General features: G+C 38.6%; 1 protein-coding gene and 1 long non-coding RNA gene across 2 annotated transcripts in view; both read right to left on the bottom strand.

The window, feature by feature from the left end:
* Positions 1–2,545, bottom strand: part of brf1a (BRF1 general transcription factor IIIB subunit a) — a 55,838-nt gene extending 53,293 nt beyond the window's left edge. Inside the window, exons 1-2 of the mRNA XM_084092332.1 lie at positions 2,298–2,545; positions 1,115–1,332 (exon numbers count right to left, since the gene is read on the bottom strand). Of these exons, the coding sequence (XP_083948458.1) occupies positions 1,115–1,292 (178 nt within the window). The 5' untranslated portion in view covers positions 1,293–1,332; positions 2,298–2,545. The remainder of the gene's footprint in view (positions 1–1,114; positions 1,333–2,297) is intronic.
* Positions 2,546–10,691: 8,146 nt separating this feature from the next.
* Positions 10,692–13,771, bottom strand: LOC311069284. Its single transcript, XR_014603503.1, has 3 exons — positions 13,521–13,771; positions 12,231–12,342; positions 10,692–11,210 (listed from the first exon to the last, which is right to left on the bottom strand). It is a non-coding gene; the product is annotated as an uncharacterized lncRNA (long non-coding RNA).
* Positions 13,772–14,088: the final 317 nt, after the last annotated feature.

Genomic DNA, 14,088 nt, shown 5'->3' with positions numbered 1-14,088 from the left:
CGTTTGAACCTTTCTGGATCCGCCATCAAATTAAAAATAAAAATAATTAAATAACTTTGTATCAAGCGCTGTGAGAAAAGGCTATAAATCTCCACCTCCAACATCCTCACACGCAATATAGCCTACTAGCCGAGACTCCTTCTTTATGTGTACAGATGTGACGTCATGATGCAAAGACATGCTCGAAAATCCACCAGTACCACTGAAATTAAAAACATTATTACAAGCTTACCATTTTGAATCGAGTTAAGGCAAGCAGACCGTTTTGAACACTGGCTGGTTATGTACTCACTCAAAAATGTGTTTTGGATCATTTTTAACCCAAAAAAGTTACAGACTGCAGCTTTAATTTTGAAAGAAAAAAAAACCTTGCAATATGCCCTTTAAAGATGCAGTAAGTTTCTGAGAAATGGATCCAAAAGGATTACACCACTATCTTGATAGCTCCGCCCTCAAATTCTCAAACATGCTATGCAAGACATAGCATGCCAAATGCGCGGAGTGGAGTGGACACCCCCTACTGCTGATTGGCTATTAATGTGTTTTGGTCCTCTGTCTTTAAGCACTTCTCAGAAATTGCTTACTGCACCTTTAAATGAGTTTGGAGAGGAACTATCTGTATATTTCAACATGATATTAATTTGATTATAAAACATTTACCACACATTTGATTTATCATAGTGTGTCATTTAAAAAATAAAAATAAAAGTTGCCATATACAAACTTTTCAAACATGTGGGAAGATTTCAGGACAATTAAATAATTCAGAAAAGTGAAATTATCCAAAACTGCAAGACTAGAAATTCCTTAGAAAGTGCCCAAAGTATAAAAGTGGAAGCAGATTATAATAATATAAAAAAAGATTTCACAGGCTGACATTTGAGAACTGGACCTGTTTCCAATCAAGGTTCATAATAACCCTATCTAATGGATGGTGAGATAGAGGACAATATCATATAGCTTTTCGTTCGGATCTCCTGCGATACACACAAATAACAAATTTTGTTAACCTCATAAGCTAAAAAAAAAGAAAAAAAGAAAGATTATTCCCTCATTAACAAATTAAACAATTTCAGTAAGAAAATGTCTGTGGTGTAGATGAACTATCACTCACAGTCACCAGCGACAAACTGCCCTACGGCGGACGATCCTCCTCCACTGTTCTCCACGAAGGTTACCTCGGAAACGATGATGTTGTCCTCCAGCACGGAGCCGCAGCTCATGCACACGGCATCACCCCGTGCCTGGTCCACATCAATGTCCGTCCCTCCACAATTCTTACACCTCCTCATGGTCACGACCAATCAGCTCACACAATATGAGGAATGATCTCTAAATGCATATAAAAAAATAAAAAAAAATAAAAAAAGATATTAGTGAATCTTAGAGCCACATATGAGCTGTCAGTGGCAGACTTTAGTATGAACTAAGACTACAACTGTGGGTCATTCAAAGTGCCACAGTCTGATTGACCATTCACTAAGACTACTAACTAATAATTATTGCATTCAGTATTGGTCTTGATATTATGGCAATACAGTTTCTAAAGACCAAATGGAAATGAATGGATTAACAAAACACCAAATCCGTTTTTTGAACATCCCACTTTAATACTATGTAGAATAAAAGACATGTTGCCAATTTCATAGAAAATAAATATTCTCAAGATATATTAGTTATAATACATTGTCATTTATTAATAATTATTGACATTTTAGTTTAAAAACTAAAACATTACAGTGACATTATAAACGCCATTCATTTAATTTTGGAAACAACATTTCTATATTACACTTAAGATTTTTAAAGATTTTTTATATCTTAAAATATACAGTAGCCATTATATATTAGGCTACTGAAGTGACTACCATATGTAGGGGTCCTTGGCATAAAAAAGTTTTAAAACACCTGCTTTATATAATATGCAGTGTCACTTTTAGCTTGACTGGTCTAAAAAACAAACTGAATTCTCATTTTTAAAGTGGCGCAGCAGCGCCGCTGTGAGGGCGCCAAGTGAACTGCGCCTCCAACAAGCCCACGTTGCAGCAGACATCCCCGGTATAGATTTAAACGCCCAGAATCCATGTCAAACAGACCGGATCCTAAATGAACACGATTCTTGAGGGGTCAAGGGAAGTGACTCTCTTCTAATCAATGTCATGCAAGCAGCACCGTTGCAACGTGGCAATCTGCTTACTTTACAAGCAAATCTGGAATTCCCCAAAACCTTTCGAATAACCGTAACAATCTGTGCAGATGTCGGCTGATCAATTATTTAAATTGAAAAGAAGACGTACCTCGAGCAGCTCGAAGATAACGAATCGCAGGCTTCACCTGTCTGATCCAGAGAGACCGTTAAAGGCCCTTCGGTTCCTGTCTGTCAGGGTGACAACTGTGTGTTCTTGGTCTTCAGTCGTTTTACAGACTGTATCACTGAGTTATTGACCAAAAGATGCGATGTGTTTCTCTACATGACAAACCGGCAAATTGAGACTCCACTATCCAAAAAACACAGTAAGCCACATGTTTCCAGTCAGCGTGCGATGCGGCTCATACCATTATGAGCAGCGCGGGGGGGAGTCATAACTGCTCGCGTCCATTATAACATACTGTGAGAGACAACGGCGCCGTATCAAAACACTGTTGTTATTTTTTAATGATTTACTAATAAAAACAATGTTAAATAAAAAAGTATACGATTTAAAAGATTGAATAGCTTGGTGACTAATGGATGGTTTTCCCTGTCCGAAACGCTCTTATTAAACTGACGTAACATGTAAACGTAGCGTGCAAGTTTGTTGTGTTCAATTCAGCAAAAAATACCCATCGTGTGCAGAGTATTTACTAAAGATGCAGAATTAATAGAACCAAATAGACTAGACTATTTACAAATGTGCATAAATATACAGTGGCTTGCGAAGGTATACCTTAATTTTCACCTTTTATGTTGTTGCCTTATTTAAACTACTTTAAATAACTTTTTCACATTAATCTTACTCCATACACTATAATGACAAAGCAAACAACAGATTTGTAATAGCTTTGCAAATTTGTATGTACATTTTATATATATATATATAATTATATTGCATAAGTATTCATACCCTTTTATGGGACACTTGAAATTCAGCTCAGGAGCATTCAGTACTATCGCTTGTAGATGTTACTACAGTTCGGGTGGAGTTAACCTGTGGCAAATTCAATTGAATTGGTATGATTTAGAAAGGCACACACACCTCCACATAAAGGGTCTAACAGCTGAAATTGTAAAACCAAGCCATGAGGTCAAAGGAACTGCCTGTAGAGCTCAGAGACAGGATTGTGTCAAGACAGATCTGGGGAAGACAACAAAAAACAACACATTCTGCAGTATTGAAGATTCACAAAAGCATGTAGCCTCCACAATTCTTAATGGAAGAAGTTTGGAACAACCAGGACTCTTCCTAGAGCTGAGCAATCGATGGAGAAGGGCCTTGGTTAGAGTGATGACCAAGAAGCTGATGGTCACACTGGTTTAGCTCCATGATCATATATGTAGATAGGAGAAATTTACAGAAGGACAAAAACCACTGCAATACCAATCTGGGCTTAATGGCAGAATGCAAGCCTCTCCTTGCAAAAAAAGCACCTGAAGGACTCTTTCTGACTGTGAGAAACAATATTCTCTGGTCTGATGAACCTCAGTTCCAAGCATCATGTGGAGGAAACTAGGCACTGCTCATCACCTGCACAATACCATCCCAGTAAAGTGTGGTGATAGCAGCATCATGCTGTGGGGGTGTTTTCAAGGACTGGGGGACTCATCAGGGAAGGAAAGCTCAATGCAGCAAAATATAGAGTTAGCCTTAATAAAAGTCTAGTCCAGAGCATTCAGAACCTCAGACTGGGCAGAAGGTTCACCTTCCAACAGGACAATGACCCTATAAGCACACAGCTAATACAATGCAAGAGTGGCTTAACTCTGTGAATGTCTTTTAGTGGCCCAGAGCCTGGGCTTGAACCCAATCAAACATCTCCAGAGACACCTAATAATGTCTGTCTACCGATGCTCCCCATTCAACCTGAAAGCTTGAGAGGATCTGAGGAGAATGGCAGAAAATCGCCAAGTACAAATGTGCAAAGCTTGTCACATCTAAAAGAATTGAGGCTGTAAAGGTGCTTAGTTTAACCAAAAGTGAAAATTCTGTCATCATTTACTCACCCTTATGTTGTTCTAAACCTATGAGTTTCTTTCTTCTGTTGAACACAAAAGAAGATATTTTAAAGAATTTTGGTAACCAGACATTTGATGACACCCATTTACTTCCATAGTATTTTTTTTTTCCTACTATGGAAGTCAATGGGTGCCGTCAACTGTCTACCAACATTCTTTAAAACATCTTATTTTTACTTCAACAGAAGAAAGAAACTCATACAGATGCTAAAAAAAATTGGGGGGGGCTGAACTATCCCTTTAACTAAGTACTGAGTTAAGGGTTTGAATACTTCTACAATGAACTTATTTCAGGTTTTCCTTTTTAATACATTTGCAAAGTTGTAACATCTGTTTTTTGTGTGTGTGTGTCATTATGGTGTATGGAGTGTGTAGTATGTGGAAAAAAAGTAATTTAAAGTAGTTTAACATATGGCAGCAACATAACAAAATGTGACTTTCGTAAGGCTCTATATATTTACACACACACTTTCACATTTTGTCATTTTGATCTCTATTATAGCTTGTAGTGACAATCTTGGAACTTTGTATTAGGCTTACATCACTTCTGATGTTCGGATGTAACTGTTTTGGTAAATTGCATAGATGTATTTCTCATTTGTAATTTGCTTTGGATAAAAGCATCTACTACGTGAATAAATGTGGGCTAAATGAATGCAAATGAACAATTATGCATTACTCTCTGTGTTTTAGAGATGTCTTTAATCTGAAATGTTGGAGTCTCAGAGGAATGTCAGTCAAGTCTGAGTCTTCATTATCCTTACAAAATACCAATAAAATTGTAAAAACAAAAGCTTCTGACAAGCTTGCCATTGTAAATAGTGACTACTCAAAAACATTCCTACACTTCAAAAATTCTAAAGTTGGATCTATTCAAACCTGCATCTTTTCAAGTTCATAGATTTGAATGATATACTCAGGATCAGGCCAATCAGAGTATGGGGTGAAGCGAGCAATAGAACCTGTCTGCAGCCTGCAAGACTCCAAGTTACGCCCCTTCAAGTTACACCCACTTCAAGTTGCTCACTGTTTTTTTCCACTTGAAGCAGCACTGTACAAGGTACATCAAAGTACCACGAGAGCATCGGTGTATCACATCAAATTACAGCGAGAGCGATTAGAGAACAGTTCTGTATGCTTCTCAATCGCTCTTATCAATTATTTGGCCCACCTCAACTAGACTGTGGAGCAAGCACTAATATATCCTTTTGGAATTGGGCTTTATATCTAAAAAAAAAATCAGGCATACAATATGACATGAAAAGATGTTTAAAAATATTTAATGTTTAAATATTTTTAACATTAAATGTTTAAATATTTTTAAACATCTTTTCATGTCATATTGTATGCCTGATTTGCTGATGATTAATTTTTGACATAACACTAATGAACAGCTAAATGCACCGCTGTCAAACCTCTTGATACTTTTGAGACAAATTGACTACAAGCACAAAATCTTTTAATTGAAGAGCAACACAATGAGGGTTTATGCAAAACCAATCTATATGTTCTGGCACTAATATTGTCAATAGAAAATAAGATCGTGCCTCCAGCCGCATAAAAACAATCCATGCTGCAGTATCCTGCAAAATCATTTTCAGAGTATAATTCTTGTGGTTTTCCTCTTTGTCCACATCCCCAGTATCCTTCACAGTCTTTGTACATAAAATTGCATTGAATGCAACAGATTAGATACAGAGTTCTAGGTCCTTCTACGCTCCTCTGAAAAGGAGTTCCAGTTTACCACACGTGATGATAAAAGAAGAGAAAGGTTCATGTGTAAAACATGTTCAGATTTTTTTTTTTTAAATACAAAATGTTCTGGTAGCAGTGTTTCCTCAGTATTCATTTTAGTAGTGGTGTGCCACCACAGCAAGACAAATGAAAAAACAAAGCCTCACTTTCATGCTTCACTTTGCATGTCGGAATGTTTGAACCCAGACCACTACTCTACAGGTTTTTGGAAGTTTAAGTCCATTTACTAACATTTTTTTATATATAAATAAGCCTATAGCCTATGTTACATGATCATATATTTTGGCACATAAACAGCATAGAAACCATAAAATAATTAGACCAACATTTACTTGCATCAAGCAACTGTGTTGGTATTTTTATAATTTTATAATTAGTAATATAATTGTTGCATTTAATTTATTGCCACACTTTAATATGTGAGTCATATTATCAGAAAACTGAATATTTAACGTTGTCAGGCTTTTATTTGCTTAATGGAAAAAACAATGGCGCTGTACACTCAGTTGCTCATAAGCATGGCTGCTATAAATTTGACCTGCCACAAGATGGCGCTGTTTTCGACACTCTTGATGCTTCAAATCTTTTTCCGAAACATTCAGGGGAAAGCCTCAGTGGTTCATGAGGCTTCATTTGCCCATCCCTAGTGCTTCCTTCAGAAAGGATTCCTCTCTCACTATCCTCCAGAAACGTGTGCATGTGATAGCCAGGGTACGAATTGCAGGGTCACCATCTTGTAGCACCACAAGGATGAAGATCATGTGTAAAATTTGCAAAGTTTATTTCCAATCCGCTTCAGCACAGCTGCCTGTGATTTTCAAGAGATTGATTAGTTGGTTCAGGTGTGTTTGATTAGGGTTGGAGCTAAACTCTGCAGGATAGTGGGTCCCCTGGAGCAGGGTTGAAGACCTCTGCCATATATGTAGTTATAGTTGCATCTTGGATTAAGATACAGTATGCAAGAAGTGGCATGTCTACATGAAGTGCACATATTACTAACTGTGATCCTGTGAATGAGTTTAAACTATGGCTCATAGATGTGCTTCACAGATACATGCCTGCAAAATGCCAATTCTCTCCGGAGAGGACTCGACCCTGCATGGCTCCTTCGCCTTGCATGGTTTTAAGGGGACAGGTTCCTTTTAAAACAAGGGAGTGAGATGCATATTACATAATAGCTTAGTACATGTGAAGCACAAGAAAGATGACTTTAGACCAAGTTTTTGGGCCTGTAAAATTTTTGCCATAATTTTTACCATGGTGACCACATCCTACTTTCTCTTCCTAGGGATGTGGAAAATTGGGTCCAGACTTCCCCTGGCCATCTGTATTCCCTGCTTGGTAAAGTGGGCAAGCCTCCGGCCATGGCTGTAGTAGTAAGTAAAAAAAATAAAAATAAAAATAAAAGCCCCTTGCTGCCCCAGATTACTGCTAATATTATCTTGATTTTTTTTTTAAAAGACACTGGAAGGCCCGGGCCCACGAGGGGGCAAAAGGGGGCATTGATTTGTGCCCTCAGATCTGATTTGTGCCCCCTCAATTTCATTTTTGTATTCATGGTTACAAATGAAATGTTTAACCTTTTGAGCGGTACAGTCCCATATATGGGATTTTTATTTCAGTGCCCCTGAGAGTACGGTCCCATATATGGCATTTAGAATGTTCACAATGATAACATAACTGCCAGATTGGTGCTGAGCCAGAGACGGACGGGCTCAGCGCTGTCATACATCACAACTATGCAGTGTTTTCAACCTCACAATGTTTATTTTAGGTTTCAGACATTTAAATACATATAAGCACTAGTAAAACAATACATTTGGAGTTTGTAAAATACACACTGTCTGTGGAAGCAACAAAACAATCTATTCAAATATAATTTGCCGACATGTGTTATTCATATCAGACAAACATAGTGGAAGTAACTATAAAGTTTACTCTATTCTTCTCACAGTTCACCGGCCACTTTCTTGCATGTATTTCGGGAGAAACTGATGACTCCCAGGATTTTCTGAACTGAGGCACAAAGAAACAATATTCACTCGCCATCATCATGAAGATTCCACAGGCAATGCCAAATTGTTGTTGAGGGAGCCCCTGTTTAAAATAAATAATAAATAAACCGCAAACTAAGTACAAAAGCTTAAAGATTTAGAGATTTGCGTTTGTGTGAAAGGGTCTTGCTTGGTGGTTTGTAGGGAGTTCAAGTTGTAAATGTAAAATGAGAAGTAGTTAAAGTAGTAATAGCCCAAATTGTGACTAACCAATAATTAATAAAAAAGTGATATGCAGACAAATGTCCTTTGCAAATTATATTTTACCTCAACATCCAGGCCTGTTAATTCTGTCAATGGTCCAGAGACGATGTGCTGTGCAAAAGACTTGATAAAAACAAAAATGGTATCAGTAACTTCTAGAAGTACTGGAGCACACACACACAAAGTTCTGTTGAGGAACACATTGTTTTTGAGCTACAGAACATGTTAGTCTGAGGAACACGACTGGCAAACAGCAGTAGATCAAATAGGTAATCTGAGCAACTCTGGGGAACATGACTTACATCATTTCAAACAATCTGACCAAGTTTGGGCAACAGTTTGAGCAAGTCTGAGGAACACCACTTCCAGCAAACATCTTCCTTTAGAAATCTTAAGATGTTTCGATAAAACCTTCTCCCCTGACTGAATATTAGGAATCCTGGAACAGAACCTCTCTTTTCATTGTCCCTTCATAGTTTGTAAGAGACATTTCAGGTTGGATGTATTTAATAAACTGAGCGAAGCCTATTCATCTGTTAATATGAAACGCGACTTGGCCATTGTAATTAAGGCTACAGCACATCTTGTACAACTTAAACCCTTGGTAGCTAGGTAACGTTACCGATAAACAAACTGAAAGATCGCAATTCCTGATTTCGCTTTCGTTCACTAAACAAAGACTATGGAAATTAAACATCACTTTTCCATCAAAAAACGTGTTGTAAAAAAACATAATTTATTAGATTTAAGACCTAGGTTCGCTAGCTAGTTCTGTGCCTGCCTGTGTGCGCTATGGTGCGCGCTGACCCTGGTCCGGCTGGTCGACGAGAACCCGCATGAGAGATGTGACGCAGGACGTAACCCCGCCCCCCGGGCGAGATGCCCCAAAATTTATGAGTCCCGTTTGAATACAAAACCCAATTGACCGTTCGCAAAGACCCGCCCCCCTTAGTTACTGTCGCTATGTCCGACAAGCTACGCCGTTCTCTCATGCCACACCATGTTCTCATGCAGTGAAAAATACATCGCGGAGTAGAGAGGAGACTGACAACACGCTGACAGACAGGACAGAGCAGGTTACTTTTCGGTTACGTTTGATATTAAACATATTAAACAAAGTCTCACCTTTCAAATTTGGTCATTTTTAAAAAGAAATTTTAACAATAAATACCGTTTTGTTGCTCTTTAATGTGCCGTGACAGATCGCTGTAGAGCAGGGATAGGCAACTCCGGTCCTGGAGGGCCACTGTCCTGCAGAGTTTAGCTCCAACCCTAATTAAACACACCTGAACAAGGCAATCAGTGTTTTCAGGATTACTAGATAGATACAGGCAGGTGAGTTTTTATCAGGGCTGAAGCTAAACTCTGCAGGACAGTGGCCCTCCAGGACCGGAGTTGCCTAGAGCATCAGTTAAAGCTGCTCGTGAACCGATCATCTCTTCCTTCTAGTTAATTTATAGCCTCAAATAAACATGAACAAACACAAAAAGGAATGTTGTTTTAACCACAGAAAGACGTCAGTACACTCCGTTTTTCAAGTTCAAATCCTCCTATGTTAATCTACTAACTCTCCTGACTGCTTTGTCGGACAAAATGGCGGATGGCGAAGTATGATTGGTCAGATCACCTGTCAATCAAGCTCCCTGCGAAGGGTCAATTGAATATAAAAAGTCCAGTATTTCTCGCTCTCGTCATCTGCAGCTGTCACGGTTACCAGGCGACAAGAACAATCCTTCGTAGGCTAGACCGGTCCGAGCGCTTCAGATGCGCCCTTTGATATGGGACGCTGCTGTAGTTAGCAACAATTTGTTAATATTGTGACAATAAGCCTACATTTTGTTACTTTAATTTTCGGAACTGCATATTTCGTAAAGTATTCACTTACAAATGTGAAGTAACCTACTGAAGTACTTTTTCCCCTCACATCACAATATGATTACATTAAACTACACAAAAGTATATAATGTAACAACCAGATATTACTGTATATTGAAAATATACAGAAGTAAAATGCAACATAGCCTACGCAGTAATGCAGTAGTAGCCTAATATAAATGCAGTAGTTATTAAAAGTACTTTTTTCAGAAAGCCGTCGATTGAATCAGCCCTGCAAACCTGTTGGTAGACAACTCAGTGGATCGTGGAAATATGCACTCAAACGCACTGGAGACCATCCCAGATGATGTCCCACCAGCAGGAGGCCTTACCAGGGGCAGCCCATCCCGGTCCAGCAGTTCAGCTCAATAGAGTCTACATCATTTCTTTCTTATTTTATGTATTGTAAAATTAAATGTTTATGTTGATTTTGATATGTTTAATGTATTTTGTAAATAGTTGGAAAAAGTACTTTAATGTAGCCTATAGAACAAATGATTTTCATTTACCAATTTTATTTGAAAAAATAAAAAGGTATAGAATTTGTTTCATGCATAAAGTATTACTGTCATTACAAAAATAAACAATGTCCAGAACAATTCATTCTCTTTTATTTACACAATTAAAGTTGCATAAAAATAAATGTACATAATTTTTCTTTTAAAAAATAAAAGTGAAAAAAGTTAAACAAGAATATGTAGAAAATGTATATATTTTTCAATCATTCTCTCAAGAAGAGAAAACAGCCTGTCCATCCTTCTCCCTTCTTTCCTGTGCTCTCCTCGCCTCTGCCTCCCTCTGTAGTTGCATTTCTTCTCTGATCAAGTCCAAAAACCCGTCCTGTCTCGCCGCCTTCGTGCTGGTGCTGGTGCTCCTGCTGGTGCTACTGGTGGTGCTGGTGCTGGTGCTGCTGCCTCTGGCTCCTCCTCACCGTGGGTACCCACTACTGAACTCGGCCCTGGTGTGTCCTCAGGGATTGAGGCGATGAGGACAGGGGGGTTGGTGCAATGCCTCTGTCCCAACACCTCATCCATGAGGACAAACCAGGGCCAAGTTTCAGCAGTGGGTTTCCCACTCACACCCTCTCCTGTCCCAGGACACTTGCAATCCTAAAGGCAGAGCAAATGAACCATGGCTTGTTAACAACAACAGGACAATACATTTTTAGCAAAGATGTGTGTATTACTTTTCTTTATATATATATATATATATATATATATATATACATAGATCCATATATATAAACCCATTTTTCCTGAATTGTTCTAAAAAAGCAGAAAAGGGTATACTTAAAGGAGCCGTATGTAAGATTGTGGCCAAAACTGGTACTGCAATCACTTTCAAATTACTGTAGAGCGGTGTATCCCCTCCCCCTCCCCCCTGACTCGAGGTTGCCAGATAGGCTGCAGGATCCAGCAGGAACGTAGGCTGACACGTAGCTGTGGTAACTAGAGCAGAGCTGGCAACCCAGATGCCGAAACACTACTGACTTCGTGATTGGTAGATAGGTGGAGGGTGGAGCATCAAGCCAAAACACAACATGACAACATCAACATCAGTTGAGGGCTGCAACTTCACTTTTTAAATGACAATATCCTGGCCGTACTACTGTTGTCAGTGATATAAGTATTTGAAATGAACATGATTTCTTAATGTCTAGTGACATATCAGGGCCATTTTATGATTAATTGAAATACATTTCTTACATACAGCTCCTTTAACACAGAGGAGCAATCTTAAGTGCATTGTTAACACTGCAAAATATGACACATCAAGACATGCATACAAAATACTTAAGAAATCATATTTCTGTATACTAAAATTTAGTTAAAACCACATAGCTTGCATGACAGCACTACAAAAACACATAAAAGTGAAACCCCATTGCCTTATCTACTGCTTTTCTTATTGTTTTGGGCTTTATTGGGTGAGTGATATTTCTTATAATACACAAGTGCAAATATTACAAATAGGTCGTTAAACTAATAACGTTATTACCACAAGTTTTGCCTAAAACTACCTGATAAATGTAGCCACGCAATGGTGACGAAGGAGTTAAGAAGAAGTTTATAAGAAACTTTAACTCTGGTTTCGCTAGCTATTTGAGTAAATGAAAACATAATACTTACATTTAAATGTGAATTTGCTGTCCACCACCGATCTCTAGTCTCGGCCGCCTTTAAAAATAAATAAATAAATGCTGTCGTCAACGGCGCGCAATGACTTATGGGGTAGAATAGGCTGCTAAGTCAAAGAGTATAGAAGTAACAAGAGGCGAAACTCCGTTGCAGTTTTGACAACAGCCACTAGGTGGCGCTTCGGTAGCGCGGCCGCCATTTTGGACTGAACCAACGGCTTTACCGTTAGCACAACTACTGTACAGCATTAACATTATGTCTGGAAATAATTGGAAACAAAGAAAACAGTGTTCTGCCATCAACTGCAACAACTACCAGTGTACAACCAATCAACTACCATTTCATAGATTCCCCAAAGATCCAGAGAGGTAAAGTAGAAAAGGTTTTTATTAACTTTAAAGTGAGCTAACGTCAACGATAACAGGTGCTGTAACGTTAATGTAAGCTATCCCATAACCGCAGTAAGTTAACAGTTTGCTAATTATGTATTTGGTCGAAATTGTCAAGACTCGAAATGGGCTTTTTAAATCGCATACTTTCAGAGATATATGAACACCTAACCTGGCAAATGACTGCTTTATTAATTCATTGTTATCACTAAATTAACCCTTTAACTTTTTTTCGCATAAACATGAAAATCACTATCCAAACTTAATGGTTGTAATTCAAGAATGCTTTGGAATTTAGACCTATGGTTGGTCTTGTTTTAATTTGTCAGATTATTGTTGAAGTGAAATAAATTATGAAAGTGAAACAGAAAAAAGTTATACAAGTTTGAGTTTATTAAAATGTACAAATTTAAAATATAATTATATTTTATATAAAATATATATATTCCAAAATATATTTTACTCTAGAACTGCAAGAAAATGAAAGCAAAAAATCTGAACAAGTTGTGTTCCACATTTTAGGTTGATATCTCGCTTCCTCACCCTTTCTGCCGTGTGCTCTAACGTTACACGGTTTGGAGCTGCGCGCTCTTGCTCGCTCGCTCTAGATTCCGGGTGATTTTAGCTAATTTGTGGGCATCAGGAAGCCGCTATCAATATGCGGGAGACTCCCGGATCTTCCGGGAGACATGGGATGTCTGCTCTAGAGATATTAAAAACTAGAAACTACTTTTTAGTTCATTTAACCGCTTTTGAATTTGAACCGGTATCGTTCAATTCTATGACAGCTGTGTTGCGTTCAGTCCAAGATGGCGGAGCTGCAGCTCTGCGCATGGATGAGTTTGTTGCAATGGAACGTTCTATTGAGTTTCGCCTCTTGTTACTTCTATACTCTTTGGCTAAGTGTCCATTTATGAATCCTTCTTTTCACGGGGAAACGAAGGGTGCATTTGGCGTCGCTTTTGAATCAGGGAAGCCTTCGTCGCGGCGCGATGACGCAACCGGCCTTCGAATACGGCCTTGGAAGGATGGAGAATTGAATTGGGACAGCCTTCATCGAGCCGCGGTGACGCAATCGGCCTTCAAATGCGACCTTCCAAGGATGCAGCCTTTGAATTGGGACGTCCTTCGTCGCGCCGCGGTGACGCAATCGGCCTTCAAATACGGCCATCCGGCCTTCAAATACGACCTTCGAAGGATGCAGCCTTCACTTTGGGACACAGCTCCTATCTGGCAACACCAGCCACCAGTGTCCACTGACTCTCGTTCGATCTCGTTCATCAAAATGAACAAATCTTTTATCGAGTCATTTCGTTCATTTAAGGGGATTTAAATGTTATACTATTAACTGGCAAATTCCCAGAACACATCCACCTACGCAATCTTGATCATATTCTGAATTAAGAAATCATTATAATGCAGTCAAAAATCGTTTACAGGGAACATAAATAATTACTTTA

This window comes from Abramis brama (assembly GCF_963993115.1).
Source record: "Abramis brama genome assembly, chromosome: 19".
NCBI classification, from domain to species: domain Eukaryota; kingdom Metazoa; phylum Chordata; class Actinopteri; order Cypriniformes; family Leuciscidae; genus Abramis; species Abramis brama.
The sequence above is the reverse complement of the archived record's forward strand: the minus strand, read 5'-3'. Positions and strand labels throughout refer to the sequence as shown.